Source organism: Bos taurus, chromosome 6 (assembly GCF_002263795.3).
Source record: "Bos taurus isolate L1 Dominette 01449 registration number 42190680 breed Hereford chromosome 6, ARS-UCD2.0, whole genome shotgun sequence".
Taxonomy (NCBI): domain Eukaryota; kingdom Metazoa; phylum Chordata; class Mammalia; order Artiodactyla; family Bovidae; genus Bos; species Bos taurus.
The window spans coordinates 4,625,630-4,646,789 of NC_037333.1; the positions used below are offsets into that span (position 1 = coordinate 4,625,630).

General features: G+C 38.9%; 1 protein-coding gene across 10 annotated transcripts in view; it reads left to right on the forward strand.

The window, feature by feature from the left end:
- PRDM5 (PR/SET domain 5) overlaps positions 1 to 21,160 on the forward strand; it is a 255,311-nt gene that overhangs the window by 98,955 nt on the left and 135,196 nt on the right. For 4 of the 10 annotated variants that reach the window (NM_001192907.2, XM_059887583.1, XM_059887586.1 and 1 more), the window contains exons 4-7: positions 12,215 to 12,389; positions 14,502 to 14,676; positions 15,791 to 15,883; positions 16,144 to 16,265. In NM_001192907.2, the coding sequence (NP_001179836.2) occupies positions 12,215 to 12,389; positions 14,502 to 14,676; positions 15,791 to 15,883; positions 16,144 to 16,265 (565 nt within the window). Of the gene's footprint in view, positions 1 to 3,191; positions 3,342 to 12,214; positions 12,390 to 14,501; positions 14,677 to 15,790; positions 15,884 to 16,143; positions 16,266 to 21,160 lie in introns of all 10 variants that reach the window. The other 6 variants (XM_015471480.3, XM_005207569.5, XM_059887585.1 and 3 more) reach the window with 4 other exon arrangements.

Below are 21,160 nucleotides of genomic sequence, written 5' to 3' on the forward strand. Positions count from 1 at the left end.
AAACAAAGCAATTATGAAAGATGGGAGGAAATCACAACAGATTTAACTGTTATGTTATTTAATTAACTGGACAGATTCTGCAGTCAGGTTACTTTGCAGGGTTCTTTTCAAAACTGTCAGTTGATTTTCTTAGAAACTATTGAGTTTTTTCTGACTCATACATTTTTGCTGTATGTAATGTTTAGCTAAGTTACATAATTGTAGTAACTTTTACCAGTGGCATAAACAGGTGTGGGAACAGACACAACTGCCTCTGGGGACTCAGGCAAGCAAGTCAGGGGGTGGAGACAGCAGTGCGCGGCGCACCGGGAAGCAGGCTGCTGAGGAGAGGCCCGGCCCGGGCCCCGTCCGGCACACTGTCGCGTGTATAGACTGTCAGGGAACCTGGGGAGTCAGTCAGCTGAAGGTCAGTTAAAGAGGTTCTAATATAAAATAGAGCAAATACAGGCATGAAATCTTGCCTTTTGCAGATTGGATGGAACTCAAATGACATTATGCTAAGTGAAATAAGTCAGAGAAACACAGATGCTGTATGATATACCACTTACATGGGGAATCTAAAAAATAATACAACAAACTAGTGACTATAACATGAACATGCAGACTCACAGATGAAGAGAACAGTGGTGAGAGGGGAAGGGCTGGGGAAGTCGGAGGTACAAACTGCTGGCTGTAAGATAGGCTCACAATTATATTGTACAACACAGGGAGTATAGCCAATATTTTGTAGTAACTGTAAATGGAAAGTAACCTTTAAACATTGAACATAAAAATAGTACAGATATATTGTAGGAACAAAATATGCCTTCTAATGTATATAAAATATTTAATAGGTACCCCATTCCCCATAGTATTGCCTTCTAAAATTTTTTAGCCTGTTAATACTGATAACTTATCTTTAGATAAAATAGCTGAAGTATACATTTTCCTCCTGTGAAGAGTTAGTTTCTTAGGATCACTTTGCCTCTTTTTCTGTATAGTAAATTTTTCTTTTTATTCTTCTCACTGCTTCTGTTGACTTTTTTCTCTATGAAGTCAGATTTGTTTCTTAAGACGCCTCAAACATTACTGTCTTTTCTTGAACCCCTCAAAGGAAGATATGTATATTTGTAATTGATTTTCTTTGTTTATAATTTTTATTTAACATAGTATCCTGTTTCTTGGAATCATATTAAATTTTTTTCTTGCCATGTGACTGATTATGATCTGGGATTAGAAAAGAAACAATGTTATTTGCATTTGTTTGAAACTTCATTTTTCTTATAGAACCTTTGATGCATTCTAAACATGAAATTAGCTTATCCTGCACTGGTTACTATTACTTTCCTTGATTGCAAGATGTTTTCTTCTTACTCTTAAAGAAAATATTTTTTAAAAATATTATTTTACTTAAGTTATTGTATAATTCTTATTGTATAAGACAGGGCTTCCCTTGTGGCTCAGATAGTAAAGCATCTGCCTACATTGCAGAAAACCTGGGCTTGATCCCTGGGTCGGGAAGATCCTCTGGAGAAGGAAATGGCAACCCACTCCAGTACTCTTGCCTGGAAAACCCCATGGGCGGAGGAGCCCGGTAGGCTGCAGTCCATGGGGTCGCAAAGAGTCCGACACGACTGAGCGACTTCACTTCATTGTATAAGTCAACTTTTGCCAAGAAGACTGCTCTAAAGACAACCCTAAACTCTTAGTGGTTTATAGCAATGAAGATTTATCTCTTGTTCACACAAGTATGGGCTGCTGGAAGCTGCAGTTCTATCCGCAGCTCGATTCCACATAGGTCTGAAGGAACAGCCCTTAACGGGGCCTGCATTTTCCTGGCAGAGGGGAAAGAGAAGTGACCCAAACAGGTGATGACTCTGAAAGTTCTCCCTTGGACATGGTTCGCTTTGCTTCTGATCACATTTCATGGGTCAGTGCAGCTCACCTGGTCAGACCTGAAACAATCAGCCCCACCCCCCAGGCAGCACTTGAGAGAGCCACAGGCTTGGGATACTGTGATGTGTTACGTCTCATTTTAAGGATTTTAGGTTTTATTGTTAGATCAATATTGATAGACATGTTTGATGAATTTTGCTGTGGAAATGATTTTTTTCCTGATTTTTTTTTTTTTTTTTTTTTGGTTTTGTGTATGAAGAACTGATGTGGAGGAGACTGATTCAGGATTTTAGTAAGGAAAAGTTAAGTGAGAGGATATTAAATGTAAAATCCTCACTGTTTCATTATATTTTCTTTTCTCCACCTTCATCACTTGTGTTCTACTTGTATTGACTATTGAGTGGAAGTCCAAACTTTGGAAGTGGAAGTCTCCTCACGTTAGCACTGACTGCTTGAATGTTTAAGACCGAGAGTTGTTCTGAAGCTATTTCCTTTTGTGCTGATTACTCATAAGTCATCTTAGCTAGATATTTGAATTTTCAGTTCACTACCTTTCTGATACACAATGAATTGGGCTGTTGCCAATTTCAAAATCATGGTTTTTCTGGCATAGTCCACATGTGGACTATAGTCTGCCAACAAGTAAACAAAAACCAAGTTACAGACCAATGCAGCTAGAACACCAAGTCACCCGTGGCCACTCCTGGAGTTAACATTTATTTGCACACAGTGAGGATTGTTTTTTCTTCAAAACAGGAGACAGTTACTTTTGCTGTTTTGAAATAGCAGAACTGAACCTCAGATGCATGAGTTTAGGAAATCTAACTTCATGGGGTCTGCTACTTGAGAAGGGACAATGGGCAAACTGTCAGAGAAAGTTGAAGTTTATAAGTAATGTTGGATGTTGAAGGGAGATACGGAATTTGGTTACATCTCTTAGATATCCAGGAGTAAATGTTTTGAGATTGTGATGGAATCAGAAGGGTTAGTCTGAAGGCATGGTTAGTTTATTTGATCCTAACTATGGCCACAGTGCAAAAGCAGTCACATTGATAAAATCTTATCAAGCGATGCCTTACATTATCTGATGTCATTTTCAAAGAGGGGCCCTCTAACCTCACAAGGTTGTATATTCCAGCTTTTCCTTGACATCCTCGTTAATGTTTCTCTCAATTCCATACCAGCCTTCCTTCCGGTTGGGTGAGGCCCAAGAGGAAAAGCAATGATCACGTCAGCCTGTAGGCATACTGTTCCCTTCAGATTCATTGACTTGGTTCTCAGAAAGATGAGTGTATTTTATTTGTGCTTGAATCCAGCTCTGGAAGGAGTGAGATAATGAAGTTCACCTCCATCATTTTCCAGAGGTAATAGGAGACGTCCCTGTGGAAAAAGAACCCCAGAGTAGGAGAGCCAGCGTCATCTTTGCCTCCTGATGAAGTGTTCTTTCTTTGATGACTACCGTTCATGTAAGCAGCTACTCTAAGAATATATTCAAATCAGGTGTGGATAGACAGTGGAGTGGAATTGTTTTCCTGTACATGAGATTGAGATAACATAGTAAACAGTAGTTTCTGAGCCACGTGTGTAACCAAATACAATTATTTTGTGAGTAATTGAAAAATAGAAAGAACAAAAAGTTATATGGGAACAAATTCCCTTTAGCCTTTAAATTCATTGGGTTATTTTAGGTTCATTGGAAAACGTTTTGTTCATGAAAGCGTTTTATTCATGAAACTTGTAATTGTAACTGCATACATTAAGTAATTCTCCATTCATGGCTTAATCACGTGAGTTCTTCTCATTGTGATTCTGGTGTCAGGTTCTAGACTGGCTCCAGTATTTACTGTGTATGATTCTTTACGGTTTATTTCTCATCTCTGAGCCTCAGTTTTTCCATATGTAAAATGTGGGCTGATCAGAGGAGTTTCTGTTGGAGATGGGACCCTGATGCCTACAGTCTCCTAGATACACTTTATATAGTCTGTATTTTTAAATCATTGAAACAACTCTTTGAGCTATATGTACTGTTGGCTGTATTTTATAGATCAGGTGACTGAGAGAAGTTAAGATAAGCTTTCGGAAGAATGTATAGCTAGTAGGTTATGTCCTTGGGTCCCAAGCCTTGTTTTTCTGCCTCCAAAGCAGAGTCTGTCTGTCCAGTGTACCTGACATTTCTGTCTGTATGTCGCAGGGCTACTGTGACAATCTGATGAAATAAGGTACCTGAAAAAGTGAGAACGCGGCAAGTGCTGTATCAGCGTGGGATGTTATTTCTTCTGAGTGTTTTTAGCCACTATCAGAAGCTAGCAGTTAAGGGCCAAGGCATAAAGAAGTCTAGGAGGGTTGTTTTTTCCTGCTCTGTGGATGCGGACGTTGAGGCCCATGGGGATGAGGAAGGTGTCCACACACCGGAAAGTGGCAGGATAGCCTTAAGTTCCTAGTGCGATTACAAAGCCCACTGTCCTTGTGGTCCTCTCCAGGCCTGAATCCTTGCTCCGGAGTGGGGCTGGGATTCCTTTGTCCACGGATTGATTCCTGTGAGAAACTTCTTATTCACTGTGCAAGATACCTTGGTATGGCAAGAACCGGTTACTAGTGTGGGATGAGATACTGATGTTGATATTGGTGTTTTTTTTTTTTTGATCTTTAAATCTTTTTTTTTTCTTTTTTTTTAAAATTTTATTTTTAAACTTTACATAATTGTATTAGTTTTGCAAATATCAAAATGAATCCATCACAGGTATACATGTGCTCCCCATCCTGAACCCTCCTCCCTCCTCCTTCCCCATACCATCCCTCTGGGTCGTCCCAGTGCACTAGCCCCAAGCATCCAGTATCGTGCATTGAACCTGGACTGGCATCTCGTTTCATACATGATATTTTACATGTTTCAATGCCATTCTCCCAAATCTTCCCACCCTCTCCCTCTCCCACAGAGTCCATAAGACTGTTCCATACATCAGCGTCACTTTTGCTGTCTCGTACACAGGGTTATTGTTATCATCTTTCTAAATTCCATATATATGCGTTAGTATACTGTATTGGTGTTTTTCCTTCTGGCTTACTTCACTCTGTATAATAGGCCCCAGTTTCATCCACCTCATTAGAACTGATTCAAATGTATTCTTTTTAATGGCTGAGTAATACTCCATTGTGTATATGTACCACAGCTTTCTTATCCATTCATCTGCTGATGGACATCTAGGTTGGTGTTTTTATTGAAGACCATTTCCACTAAGTTAATCCACTCAAAATTCATGACAGTGAATACATCTGTTTATATGGCTATCCTTCTATACTTTCTGAATTCAGAAATGATTCTTTTGTTGCATATGAATTTTGGAGGAGCTTCCGCCCCACCCCCACCTCAAGAAAATGCTCTGTAGTGGCCATACCACATAAAACTGCCCCTGACTTTCCTGTTGAATCATCCTAGCCAGATTATTGCTTTTCTCTGGATTTGTCTTCATTACATAAATTTGTTCAGAAAGCCTTGACATCAGAAAATATTCCCACCAGAGAAGTTTTGTGTGTGTAAATTTGTCTGTAAATCGAATTCTGTGATGATATCAAAGTGATGAATCTAATGAATTCCAAGCCGCCATTGTTTTTTCAGCTGTCTTAAACAGATTGGAATTCTAGTATGCTTTTTTATCAGAATGTATTGACTGTCCAAAGAGCTTTGCAAGTAGTTTATTATCTAAAATAATTTCTTTCCTGTTGGGTATTTTGAATGACTCTAACTTTGCAGATTTGTTGAAGAATAGTAATTAACTTGAGGGAATTCCCTGGAGGTCCAGTGGTTAGGACTCTACACATTCACTGTTGAGGGTCTGGGTTTGATCCTTGGTCAGGGAACTAGATCTTGCAGCCTGAGCTGTGTGGCCACAGGAAAAAAGAAAAACTGTAGTTATTAGCTTTGTAACAGCCAAATTGACTGATATTCTTGGGCACCTGAGTGAAACCACATGAAAATACATTTGTATATACAGAGAAGGTATGTCTTTTAAAGCAAAGTTTTTTAGTTGGTGTTTCAGTTTGAATCTGTAAGAAGAAATATTATTAAATAGAGTAACATCTGTGAATGCTTGAGGGAAAACTTCATCACCTTGTACTCCTCCTTGACTGTTCTCCTCTCACACTCCATATTCAGCCTGTCAGGAAACGGTTTCAGCTTTCTCTTCATAGCATACTCAGGATCTGATTCCTTCTCGCCATCTCCACTATTTCCCTGCCATAATCCTCCCAAGTTACCATTATCTATGACCTAGGTTGCTGTAATAGCCTCCCACCAAAAGTAAACGAAGGAGGATATTAGTAATCTTTTTACTAATAAGTGCTTTTCTTCTGTAGACACAAATATTTTAGTGTTTACTTTTACTGTGCATTATTTGTAAAATACTGAGCAAATTAGAAGTATAGGTTATGTCGTAGGGGATACATGGCAATTCTTGTTCATTTCCTTGAGGAAACCATTTTCAGGGAGACAAGCGACAACCATCTTTGGGGAGACACATTAGAATGTCATTGATCACATGAGTTAATGATGAAAACCACAGAAATAAATTGCAGGTGTCCAATTGAAGAGCTCCTAGAATTTACCTGAGTTTAGTAGATTATAGAAGGTTTCGTGGAGGATGAACATGAGCTGTGTCTCACACAATGCTGAGGAGTTGCAGTGGGAGGCCAGGTGGCGTGTCTGCAGTTGTATCAATATTAGGTGGAATGAGCTCAGTCTTCTCTGAGAGGCATTACACCCGTTGGACTGAAGAACAGGAAGCAGGTTCATTTGAAGGATCGTTGGGGGTGAGAGGATGAAGTGGGTTTAGACTACCAGTTGGCAAGCTGTTGGAGCCATGTCTGGGGACTGGGCCGGTTCTTTACATTAGAATCCTGAGCTGGCATTGGACATGGGTGCTAGGGCAGATGAGCACAGTAGATGTTGTTGTGGACGTGGGCGCTAGGACAGATGAGCACAGTAGATGTTGTTGTTAGGAAGTCGTCTTTATTTTTTTACCGCACCGTGCAGCATGTGGGGTGTCAGTGTCCCGACTAGAGATTGAACCTGTGCCCCCTGCCATGGAAGCACACTGAGTCTTAACCACTGGACCACCAGGGAAGTCCCAGGAAATCTTAATTAGAGCTTAGAAGGTGGTTTTGGAGAGCGTCATGGGTGTTATCTAGAGTGACCTGGTAACAGGTCATCTAGATATCTAGACTCTGTTCTCCAGAGTCCCGATTTGCCCAGGACTCCCTCATTTTCAGCCCTGAAAACCGCACGTCATGGAAACCCCACAGGCAAAACAGATGGTTGGTCATTTAAGGATAGCATAGTTCAGACAAGCAACTGGTATCAGAGGTACAAACCAGAGTAAAACATTAGCACATTATCAAGTGAACAGAACTTGAGGATCAGAGATCCAGAGTATTTCAGAGGTCTGATAGGCAGGCAGTGGAGTTGAATTATATAAATATCTTGGCTGACAGAATTTGGCCAAATGAAATTTAGCATTGTCATAGCGACTTTGTTTATGTGACAGTCTAATTTAAACAGATTTTGAAAAACGAATATTTTAACCAATGGTTTTTGAGTTTTGTATAATAATAATAATAAGAGCAGTAGTTACCAGCAATGGATACTTAACTTGTACCGGGTACCTTGCTAGATTTTACAGATATTTTCATGTTTAATTCTCACAATCAGCCTATGAGATAGGCAGCATTGTTTTCTTTCCTTTATAGATGAGGAAACTGGTGGTTTGAGACATTAGGCTGTTTACTTAGTTACATAGCTAATTAACAGTAGAAGGAGATTTGAACCCTGGCTAGCCCAAAACTTTTAGCCACTGTGTAGTACCATTTCCTGGTATCAAGGAACCTGTTCTGTTTTATTAATTTTTCTCCTTTTACTACAAAAGTAACACTTGTTAACTCTAGGAAAATTGAAACACAGGGACTAGCAGAAAACTATGCAAAATACAATTCCTTCAATTTAGAAACGAAGTCTATTGACATCTTTGTTCATATCTTTTTCTTTGGGGGAGCACATTGATAAATAATTTTTTCTATTAAAAATATTGATAAACCTTTAAAAACCGGTTGTTAGACATTTATTCTTTTTCAGTGTATTTTGTTGGATGTTTAGCTTCTTGCAACGTTTTGATACTACAAACAGCTTGCAATAAACATAATTAGCTGAAGATGATATACAGATAAAGGAAAATGAAACAAGACTGAAAAACAAAAATTTACAATCATGGACTGTAATGCAGGAGATGCATAACGATTGTAAAATCCTCACTCTATTTTGTATTTGGATCACCAGTACAATGAAAATCAGTGACTGAGGAATATTTGCTTTTGAACAGACCATTATGTTGAACATCTCTCTTTCAGTTAAAGTTGAATTTTCAACAAAATCACCTAGAGCTGGTGCAGGAACCAAACTAGGACCCCAGCCCCTGGGCAAAGTCCCAGGAAGGTGCCTGATCCCTAAAATGTAAATTCAAGTAGTGATTCTGCTGCTGAGGAGCTCACTTCAGGGGTTGGTGTCCGACTCTGTGTGACCCCATGGACTGCAGCACGCCATGCCTCTTTGTCCATCACCATCTCCCAGAGCTTACCCAAATTTATGTCCGTTGAGTCGGTGATGGCATCCCACCATCTCATCCTCTGTTGTCCCCTTCTTCTCCTGCCTTCAATCATTCCCTGCATCAGGGTCTTTTCCAGTGAGTCGGCTCTTTGCATCAGGTGGCCAAGGTACTGGAGCTTCAGCTTCAGCATCAGTCCTTCCAATGAATATTCAGGACTGATTTCCTTTAGGATTGACTGGTTTGATCTCCTTGCAGTCCAAGGGACTCTCAAGAGTCTTCTCCAACACCGCAGTTCAAAAACATCAGTTCTTCAGCTCTCAGCTTTCTTTAGAGTCCAACTCTCACATCCATACGTGACTACTGGAAAAGCCATAGCACTAACTGTAGGACCTTTGTCAGCAAAGTAATGTCTCTGCTTTTTAATGTGCTGTTTAAAAAACCAGAGAATTCTAGAAAAACATCTGCTTCATTGACTACGCTAAAGCCTTTGATTGTGTGGATCACAACAAACTGGACAATTCTTAAAGAGATGGGAATACCAGACCGTATTACCTGCCTCCTGAGAAATCTCAGGAGGTATGCAGGTCAAGAAGCAACAGTTAAAGCTGGACATGGGACAACTGACTGGTTCTAAATCGGGAAAGGAGTACGTCATGGCTGTATGTGGTCACCCTGCTCTTCAGGGGACTAAACCACAAACCCCATAACCAGAAACTATAGCTGAAATAAAGAGAAGTAAATTTCAGGATCAGAATATTACTTCAGGGGCTTCCCTTGTGGCTCAGTGGTAAAGAATCCACATGCTGATGTAGGAGACACGGGTCTGATCCCTGGTCCAGGAAGATGCCGCGGGCTGCTGGAGCAGCTAAGCCTGTGCGCCACCACTAAGGAGCCTGTGCTCTAGAGCCTGGGGGCCACAGCTACTGCAGCCACTGCAGTGAGAGGCCCCGGTGCCAAACTAGAGGAAAGTCTGTGAAGCAGCAAAGACCCACACAGCCAAAAAAAAAAAAAGAATGTTAAAATAGTTATCAAAGCTGGAGGCCATGGCCAGTTAATGACAACTGAGAGTTGATGCTCAGTCCCTGAGTGTTGGGTCAGGCTCTTTAAACCCTTCTTGCCAAAGGGCAGGAGATTGGGCCTGGGATGAGCCTGAAAGTGAAAGTCGCTCAGTCGTGTCCGACTTTTTGCGACCCCATGAACTATACAGTCCATGGAATTCTCCAGGCCAGAATACTGAAGTGGGTACCTTTTCCCTTCTTCAGGGGATCTTCTCAACCCAGGGATCGAACCCAGGTCTCCTGCATTGCAGGTGGATTCTTTACCAGCTGAGCCACAAGGGAAGCCCAAGAATACTGGAGTGGATAGTCTATCCCTTCTCCATTGGATGTTCCCGACCCAGGAATCAAACCTGGGTCTCCTGCATTGCAGGAGGATTCTTTACCAACTGAGCTGTCATGGGGATGAGCCTATAGGTGGGGAAAAACCCCCCAAGAGAGCTTGAGAGAGCTCCAGGGATTGGAAACCCAGCAGGTTCTGACAGCTGGAGGTTTTGAAGAAGGAGAATGATGTAATGAATGGTTAGTGAGTGATTAAATCAACTATGAGTAGGCAAGGAAGCAGTTTAAGAGGATGCTTCTTAAATAGCCAATGTAAAGAAAGAGGTTCTTGGTCTGGCTACTGGTAGGAATTATATGTAAAGAAATATCTAAACATCTCCATTAAATAATTAGGTTGGAGACATTCCTGTTGTGACATTCCTCTTCTTATCACAAGTTTGGAGTACAGATGGAACATGTAGTTTTGATCCTTGGAGCTTGTAATGCTGCCATTACTTTCATTAAGTTGAGGCTTTAACTGGTATATTAAAATTTTCTTTTATTACAGAACCCCTAAATAGGTATGCTGTATCTTATGATTGCAGTTTAAGTTAATGCTATCACATTTTAAAATTAAAAATTATTATCTTCTCTTGGTGCTTTGAAGGTCATCATAAAATTAATGACAAATATACTGGAAAGACATTTCAATTAACTTTCTTGGATATTGATCAGATAAGCACTAAGATTTAAATTATTTTCTGAAGTCTTCATTAGATGAGTCCTTTGTTGCTTTGGGTGACTGTTTTAGTAAGTACTTTCCAAACCCTGGAAAGTGTTGCTTCTGAGTTAATTTAAAGAGAAATCTTCATTTTGCTGCATGTCCACATCGGTTTTTTGTTTAACAATTGTATAGAAATTTACTGTTTTCTTAATTACGAATAACTTTTTTTGTGTTTCTGGAGGTATTAAATTTATGAGCCACCAAGAATCTCTAAATAATATAGAAACTTGCATTTAATTAACTGCAGCTAATGGTTAGATGTGCTTCATTGCTTTGAACTTTTGAATCAGTCCTCCCTTGCACAGTATTTGATAAATGTGATCATAAGTTTTGTCTCATCCATGGAATTTTCTAATATTTATTATTTTCAAAATTGCAAAGAAATCTTTGTTGTAAGAAGAAACTGAAATAGTATTCGATATAGACTCCTACTTCTCCCAGCCTCAAAATGATAATTCTATAACAATTTGACACGTATTTTCCAGTTTTCCATGGAGTTCTGCTCTGTGTACATGTGTGCATTCATTACACATGCCTCCTCCTCCTCCCCTCTCCCTTCTTCTCCTTCCCCTCTCTCCCTCCCTGGCTTAGGCTCTGTGGTACTGTCCGAGGAGAGGAGGCTTTGTTCTGTGCTGGATTTCACTCCTGGGTGAACTCACTGTCCTTCTTTCCTTCACGTGGTTACCTTGAAAGTTCAGTAAATTCAATCTATGCTTTCCTTCTCTTTATCCTCAGCAGTCAAACCAGGAGCCCTCCCAGAGCAAATACAAACCGTTCTGAGTGTTTCTCCCAGGGCCAGCCAGCTAAGCAGCCCCATTCTGGCTTCCCTGGTGACTGGCCCCAGGCCCAGAGGGGCTTTGCTGGTTCCAAGTATGAAGTTTCTCTGGGGTTTCCCCTAGGCTATTCTTTGCAGCATTTCTCTTCTCGGTCTCTTGTGGGTTGAGATTTCTTCTGCATTAGCAACCCTGGCTGATTTCTGTCTCCTTGAGTTTTCTGAAAAATGGTGATACGTTGATAGCAGAACTTGTTTCCTCTTTCTTCTGTTGTTTAGTGGGATTTAGGCACATGATTACCTGGGCACACGATGCTTTGGACCTCCAAGGCGCCTACTCTTTCTTCTCTTTTTGGGAATTCTTTCCAGGTTCATTTGCAGTTTCTCTGGTTTGTGTTATAACTTGACAGTTTTTTCCTTCTTTTAGTTTTGCATTTTATAATAATCATAATTAAATCATTGATACCTCATTGCTCTCTTTTTGGGTTCAGAAATGACATCATTGCTTAACAGATTTATTTTCTACTGCATTTAGAGACCTCCACAAGGTGTTAAGGCATAAAGCCAATTAATGGTGCAAAATTTATTTTTAGAAATTTAAATAATTGTCCTTATTTCATTTGTTAGGTTTAAACATCACTATCTTTAATATATATTTGTATTTTATTTGCCAGGTGACTAAGTATTGTCAGTTTCCTTTTTTCAGTGTTCAGATTAAAAAAAAAAAAGATTTAAAAAAGTAATAGTAACTTTACATGAGCACATGGGACTCAGTGTATTTAAAAATGATTTCTTCCTGTCAGAAATGATTTAGCATTTTTTTTATTGAGATACATTGATCCTACAACAGCATATATTTTTAATTTTGTCTTAGGAAGGAGAAAACATTTTCTATTTGGCAATTGAAGATATAGAAACAGATACAGAGCTTCTGATTGGCTACCTGGACAGTGACATGGAGGCCGATGAAGAAGAACAGCAAATTATGACAATGATCAATGAAGAGGAAGGTAAAAATTCTAAAGGACAATCAACAGCTAGCAGAAAAGGTATTAACTCTAACTGGTGGGCCAGGAGAATGCAAGTTGTAGGAGAAATAAAGTTTGAAATGTGCTTGAATTATAATGGCATTGTAATAGTGTGTTCTCAAAATAAAGTTAGTTTTTGTCAGAATTCTCGGAGGATATCCAGCCGTGAGCCTCTCTTCCAGCAGGGATGGAATGGTGGGCTAGAGCGGGGGATGGATGTGTTCTGCAGGCTGCCAGGGTCCTCGGCGGCTCCCTGCTCTCACTGGTAGGGGACCAGTAATGGGGACTTTTGTGCTCTAGCCCTGACTTTGTCATTCACCCGTGTTGTAACCGGGCTGGTCACTAAGTCTGAGGCTTTATTTTCTCTTCTGCACATGGGGAAGGGCGAGTGCAGAGGTCCTGTTGGGCCCTGTGGGAGTTTTCCTGGGCCTCGCTCTTGTTTAAGATCCTTTGAGAATCTGGAGCATCTGGAAATGTTCCTCCGTCTGGTTGTGGAGACCCATAGCATTGCGGGGTTGTACTACTAGGGTCACCGGAAATGCGCAGTGACTGCTGATGGACTTGCTTCTGTCAGCCCCGCAGTCTAGGAGATGCATGTCGCTTGCCTGTCCTCTGCCAGTGGATATCACTTGTCATCAGGGCTTGTTTCTCTCATTTGTGTTTTGCTGCTGATCGGTCACGAGGGAGTTGTGAAGGGTGGTGTAGGTGTTCACATTTTGTAATAGGCTGGTCTTTTCTATAGAGTATTTTTCCTTCTGTTCAACAAAGCCACTTCAGAAATGACATGGGTTTCTTTAGTCACCGTGGTATTAATGTCTTTTATGTGAATTTTCTGTTTTAACTGTATGTCATTGACTGAGAAAGTATGAGTGTTCTGAGTATTGCCAGATTATGCCTCTGTTTAGTTTGGCTGGAATATTTAAAAGGAAGATGAGGACAGGCTATCAGTTTTGTCTTTCCAATATGTATTATGTTGTTGGGATATCAGATTTGGGGTGATGGGAATTATTTCTGTATAATTTTGTGTTTTCTTTATTTTTGTATGTATTTTCAACATTGCCCCAAGAGTATGGTACTACTGTGTCCACTGTTTTGCCTTAAAAATAAACTTCCTACTTTTACCACCATGACTTCTATAATAAAATAAGTTTCTTTTGTAAAAAAGAATCAGTGGAAACTTAAATAGATCTTTAGAATTTAATTTTGTTTATAAAAGCAAACATAAAATCCCCCAAACAAAAGAACCCCCCAAAATAGATGCAAAAACAAACAGCAAAAGAAACAAAGAATCCACTCAAATGTCAATCAGTGGAGAGTTTGGTTAAATAAGTAAATTATGGTACCTTAAAGTTTAAAAAAAATTGACTTAAGAAAATACTAAGTGGAAAACATAGCTATGTATGAAACTACATAAAAAGTATGATCGTAAAGGTAGCTATTGTTAGACTCTATACAATACAAATTCACAAAAGATAAGTGAGTCATGGAAAGAGATTACAATAGTTGTCTGTTCGTTATGGGGTTATTGGTGATTTTTATTCCTTCATATTTTCTGCATTTTATCTAAATCTAATTGTATTTGATAAATCAAGAAACATATGTAAGTTAACTAGCACACTTTGAAATGTGGGTATAGCCATGGCAGTCCGCGTGGGACTGTCGGCCTGAGAGACAGTGGAGCCTCACTCCGCGTGCTGCAACGGGTGCTGTTTCTATGACCCTGGTCTTTTTTCACATATATGTGAGAGTCCCCTTGGTAATTCAGCATAGTTCGCCTTGGTTGGGTTTCTCTCTTCTTGCAGCTAAAAGTGAACTCAAGATGACCTGTTTCAGGGAAGACTTTGGCTTTCCAGTTCAACGTTTGTAATATCTCTTTGATGTGAAAGGTTAATGTTACAGGGTAAATTAAAAGTTGATTTTGAATTGGTGAAACACAATGGTTTTAAAAAAATGTTCTCATAACACTTTCTGTTATTTTTCATGGGCAGCCTGTTCATACTTACAGAGATAATAAAATTTTACTAAGCTGGTACCATTAGCACAGTTAATTTTGATTTTAAAATGAGGGCGAAACTGAGCAGTTCTTGGCTCTTCATTTTTGTCTCATAATTCTGCTTGCTTGTAAATATGCAGATCGCTTTGGCTGTAAAGAGGACTATGCCTGTCCCTACTGTGAATCGAGTTTTACCAGTGAGGAAATTCTTGCCGAGCATCTTCAGACATTGCACCAGAAACCCACAGAGGAGAAAGAATATAAGTGCAAGAGCTGTGGGAAGAAATTCCCAGTTAAGCAGGCTTTGCAAAGACAGTGCGTACATTAAAGATAATCTCTGAAGTTATAAGCTGACGTTTTAACTCTTTTATTTGGTTTGTCTTCTAGTTAGTTTCTAACCTGTGTGCCTGTGTGATGGTGTGTGTATAGAAATTAAGCATTCTTTATTGTCATTGTCGTTAACTTTTCTTACATCGATTTTCCAAACATTCTGTTTATGGATTTTAATAACTTGCCATTAAATATTAAGCTCATTGGTGTACTAACCTGAAATCTGATATGCATAATTTAGCTAGTGCTTTGAGGGGGCAGGTCGAGTTTCAGTGATCTGCATGTGATACTCCTCTGAAATCAGGTAAAAAAAAAGTTAACGAAATGGAGAGAGTTTGGAGTATAAAGAATACAGGGACATTTTGGGAAGCAGTGTTTATTTCATAGCAATGTTGGAGAAATCACTTTGAAGATGAATATGTATAGGATCTAACGATGAAGTAAATTAAATGGTCCCACCCATTGCTCAGTGCCCTTTATTATTTTAACTGTTTATATTAACAGTGTATAAATTTATCCTTTTATTTAAGTATTTTACAGTATCATGAGTTACTAAAAATGAGAAAGTGTATACATGTATTTATAAACTTTTATTTTTAACAGAATGTCACCTTGCATATGAGCAAGAACTCTTTAACATAGGCTTAATGTTTCATTTTTTATTCATTCAAGTAAAATTTTGAAACATGCTGTAGTTCATATTAAAATAATTTTCATATATTTACCCACTTTTGCTTATGATATTTGAGATTAAAAATTTCTGTTCAAAACTTGAAAAATATTAACTTTTATATTATACATTTAGAAATTCTCTTATACACTTTTAAACAAGCAAAAGCTGTATACTTTTTAATGAATATATTTTGAAACTGCATTCTAGTCAGTTTTTATTGAATTTATGTTATATATACTACCTTAAGCATACTTTAGCTGAGCTGAGTCTTACTGCTAGGTGCTACTAAAAAGTTTAAAGGGCAAAAAGACAGAATAAAAAGAAGAGATCATGAATGTGACTCTATTCAAAGTAGAGGTATTTTCATAAGCTTTTGTCCTAGACTTCCAGTTTTTTTTTTGTTTGTTTTTTTCTATTTCCCCTCAGTGTTCTTCAGTGCTCAGCGAAAAGCAGTCTGAAGGATTCTTCACGAAGTTTTCAGTGCTCTGTTTGCAATACTTCCTTCAGTTCAGCATCGAGGTTTTGTGTCTGAGTTATCAGATGGCTGTTACACGATTGTGGGTCATTATTGGCATGCATGCTTTCATGCTTCTTAGTGGTTTAGTATCATATGGCTACAGAATTTCAGTGCTTTCCTTCCTCCCTGCCTAGGTAATGCTTACAATGACCCTGGAGCTCTGCTGGGGAGCATGCATTACAAAAGCCAGCCAGGATGCTAGAAATGAGTAGGTGTCCTCACCGTTTCCTCTCCCTGTTCCCCTGTCCTGCTTGTCTTGCAGTTTTGAACAGCACCAGGAGACGTGCCAGGGAGATGCCAGGTTTGTGTGTAAGGCAGACAGCTGTGGGAAGAGGCTGAAGAGCAAGGAAGCCCTGAGGAGACACCAGGAGAACGTCCACACCGGTAAGGAGTCATCAGAGGGCTGTGTTTAAAGGGGCCTCCTCTCCCCAGGCTGCTATGGTCTGTTCTTAATTCTCACTCGCAAGGACAGAGCTTTCTTTTCCATTGTATTTCACACAGATGTAGAGCTCTGGAAGTGGAATTTTTCTTTCACTGAATATTATTTCTTTTTAAGTTGATTTCAGTGATAGTCATCATTTTTCCCATTTCTGAATTAATCATAACTGGAAACCTAAGCTAGGATCTGTTTGTGCTTGGTAGCCAGATGTATTAAGAATTAATACTTTAAGTAGTAATTTTAATGCTTCAGCATGTGAAATTTCTCTCATGGTAGATATATTTAAAAACTACTAACTGATGGCTCGTCTGCCTTAATATTTTCACAGTAAAATTCATTTTTAAAAAACTCTTACATTTCTGCTATATTGGGGAAGATATACTGGCTACTTTTTGACCTGCAAATTGAATATATTGGGATTTATAAAGCAGATACAATTTGAATTTTTTCAAATGGCTAGCTAAACAATAGCTAAACAGTTAGCAGCTTTGTTATTTAGATTTCATCTGCCTAGCGCACAGTAAATGCATTTTGGTTTAGGGGTTGAATCTGTTGCACTAAATTGAACAGGTTAATATTTCCAGAGTTAATGATCTGTTTCCTTCAGTGTCTTTTCCTTAAAGGAGACTGAGGTTCACGGCACTTCTCATATCTTTCTGTACTGATATTTTTCTCAGGTGATTACTATTGCTGTTGGCTTAAGGGTGGAAATGTCTTTTTGGATAGGAGGAAAGTATTATTTCTTTTCTTCTATCCTGTTTATTCTCACGTGCAGGGGAAAAGAATAGTTGGAACTCAGCTTCTGTTTCCTATATTTATTCAGTGTCCCAAAAGTGTCTCCTTTAATGCTAGTTGGGAAAGCTCGTATGAGCATGACTGCTGGGTCCAACTTCACATCACCGCTTTGGGCTGACTCTCAGTACCAGCCATGTATGAAAGCTCAGGGTGGCAGGAGGTACGGCCTTGTGAAATACAGCTTCAGAACGAGGTACAGCACTTAGACTTCACAGTGTCCTGACCTCTCTCTCCTTTTGAATGATACATGACTGATGTAGAAAAGGTGGCATTTTTCTGATTTCTTTATACTTGGGCCCTTTCTATGTCTGCAAAAGGCAGTCATGACTTTTTGATAGACCTGTCTCTTCATAGTTTTTGCTTTTTAATAGCTGTTATGGTTTAAAATGCTGTTCTTAATTTCCCCCATCTTTGTCTGCAATGTATTATAACAAATCTTTTATGTCATTTTTAAAGTTAACTTTGCTGAACTAAGTAAAAAACCAGATGCACAGTAAAACTCTGGAAACTTACATTCTTGTTATTGGGCATGTGGTCTTCAGACTGTGCTATAAGCATAATTTCTCTAAGACTTCTTGTAGTTGGTCTTGGATATTAAAATATGCTGATTCTGAAAACTCATGGTGATTTTGTAGGAGTGAATTTATAAAGGGAAGTTTTTTGTTTTTCTATGTTGTGGATTCTATAAAATATGAAACTTACTGTATTTCAGCCAAAGGCCACATGCATATTTTTTGCTGGAATTGGTACACAGTCTGCCTCTCATTCATAGCCTCTCTCTTGCTTCTTCTCTTTTGTCTGTGAACTACATGGCCATTTGGGGAAAGAATATTCCATATTCAGAATAATGAAAAAAACGCAGTGTTTGTACATATGGTTGTAGAACCCTTTACTCTAGAAAGACAAAGGTATTCAAGGAAAGAGAAGGTCTTGCAGCTTTACCACTGACAAGAACATATGTTCCTTGTTAGGTGATATGAATTGAAGATATTGAGAAGAGAGAAGATGAATTTTTAAATATGAATCACATTTTTCCATAGCACCTATAACATATGGTGGGTTGGTTCTCAGACCAGCTCCTGGAGGCACACTTAACCTACATTGTGCTGAAACTCACAGTACTTAAGTAGCTGTGTATTCAGTATGGTTGTATTAATTTTTCATGCATCTCCCACATTAGGTAGTAATGTGTTCCTGACTGTTTTTGAAAGCTGAATCGGAAAGTCAAATATCAGACTTACCTGAATATAATAAACTAAAATGGCATAAAGTCTGGTTGTAGCTTTGTAGTTGCTCTTGTCCTTGACCCTGGGGAAACTTGTAGGGTGGTGTCCTTTCCATTTACTCAAGAGGAAGCAGTGAGGGGGTTGATCCCCTTAAACCCACCTTAACCATCTTAACCATTCTTTCTCTTTTGATTTGATTCTGTGGTTGCTGACAAGAGATTTTGATTTTACAGGAGATAACATTTACCTACATTCTCAGGCAAACAGTCATAAACTTTCCCCATATTTCTTCTGAGGACTAGGATTCTAGAGGAGAGAAAAGGTTGAAGAGGAGGGATGGTATATTGTCTCTGACTCCAGCTGGTAGAGCAGTGGCAGAAGTATTGGGAAAGGTGGAGTGGGTGATTATGGAAATCTCACTTCTCTCTCTCTTCTCTCCCTCAAGCCTGACCTAACTGGTGGGAAAGAAAAAAGGTCTAAACTCAAAAAGTAGCTGGTTTAAGGGATAAGCGGGGACAACAGAGGACTGTGGATTAAAGTAAGGTTGTTGTGTTGTTCAGATGCTCAGTTATGTCTGAGACTCTTTGCAACCCCATGGACTGCAGCAGGCCAGGCTCCCCTGCTCTCCACCATCACCAGGAGTTTGCTTGAACTCATGTCTAATGAGTCGGTGATGCTATTCAACCATCTCATCCTCTGTCGTCTCCTTCTCCTCCGGCCTTCAATCTTTCCCAGCATCAGGGTCTTTTCCAGTGAGTCAGATCTTGGCATCAGGTGGCCAAAGTATTAGAGCTTCAGCTTCAACATCAGTCCTTCCAATGAATAGTCAGGGTTGATTTCCTTTAGGATGGATTGGTTTGATCTCCTTGCAGTCCAAGGGACTCTCAAGAATCTAATCCAACACCACAGTTCGAAAGCATCAATTCTTTGGCAGTCAGCCTTCTTTATGGGCCAACACTCACATCCATACATGACTATTGAAAAAACCATAGCTGTCACTATATGGACCTTTGTTGGCAAAATGATGTCTCTGCTTTTTAATACGCTGTCTCGGTTTGTCATAGCTTTTCTTACAAGAATCAAGTGTCTTTTAATTTCATGGCTGCAATTACTGTCTGTAGTGATTTTGGAGCCCAAGAATATAAAAGCTGTCACTGTTTCCATTTTTCCCCTTCTATTTGCCATGAAGTGATGGGACCAGATGCCATGATCTTGGTTTTTTGAGTGTTGAGTTTTAAGCCAACTTTTTCAGTCTCTTCCTTCACCTTCATCAAGAGGCTCTTTAGTTCCTCTTAGCTTTCTGCCATAAGGGTGGTATCATCTGCATATCTGAACTTATTGATACTTCTTCTAGCAGTCTTGATTCCAGCTTGTGCTTCATCCAGCCCAGCATTTTGCATGATTTACTCTGCATGTAAGTTACATAAGCAGGGTGACAATATACAGCCTTGACGTACTCCTTTCCCAATTTGGAACCAGTCAATTGTTCCATGTCCGGTTCTAACTGTTGCCTCCTGACCTGCATACAGGTTTCTCAGGAGACAGGTCAGGTGGTCTGGTATTCCGATTTCTTTGAGAGTTTTCCATAGTTTGTTGTGATCCACAAAGTCAAAGGCTTCAGCGTAGTCAGTGAGACAGACTTGGATGATTTTCTAGAATTCTTTGGCTTTTTCTATGATCCAGTGGACGTTTACAATTTGATCTCTGCTTCCTCTGCCTTTTCTAAATCTAGCTTGTGCATCTGGAAGTTCTTGGTTCACATACTTTTGAAGCCTAGCTTGAAGGATTTTGAGCATTACCTTTCTAGCATTTGAAATGAGTGCTATTGTGCAGTAGTTTGAACATTCTTTGATATTGTCTTTCTTTGAGATTGTAATGAAAACTAACCTCTTAGTTAGTTTTAGTCACATGTCCACTGCTAAGTTTTCCAAATTTGATGACATATTGAGTGCAGCAATATAATGCATCATCTTTTATGCAAGTTGGAAAAGAGGGTATATTCTTTCTCAGTGGCCCTTCATGTTTTAATAGATATGTATAAAGAATTGGTGACCAAATGCATGCTGTAAGATACTCATTTTGCTCAGGAGAATTTTCTCCTTTATTGGCCATATTACTTGTCAATCATCAAGAAATTTTTCTTGGCTGTACTATTTAGCATGCTAAGAAGAGTGCATTATATGAAATAAGTATCTTGAATGATAAGACAATAATTAATATGTTACTTTTTCTGAAGGTATTCCTCTCTCATAAACACAATCTTTTAAAAAATAATTTTGTGACCTTGTTTTCTACTGATTTTAGATTTCTTGCAAAAAAAGAGAGAAGGAGAGGACTGCATAGGGTTGAGGTTGTGACAGGAATAGGCATGGGTTAGTCATTTGGGAGCCAAGTGATGGATGCATGATAGTTCATTTTATTAATTGTTTACTTTATTGATTCTTTGAAATCAATTAAAAGTTGAAAAAATATCCTGTGGTTATATATATGATATTGTTATTACGTTGTATTTGAAAATCTTGTTTTATTCATTCTTTTGTTTTCCATAGCCACTATGAAGTTTGAAATGACCTACTGTAATTATAATCACTATGAAGAAGACAAAAATTGAACTTTGTAGGATTTATGTAATATTATGAATGTCACGTAATGTTTTACTATTCTTGATCTTACTTTATTCTGGTTTTTAACATTAAGATGGTTAATATATACTCAATGATCTTGCAAGCTTGTAGTACTGAAAAGAATAACCTATGAATTCCATTTTTAAAAACCCAGCTGATTAAATAAAATATTCTGTTAAAATATAAAGCAAGTGG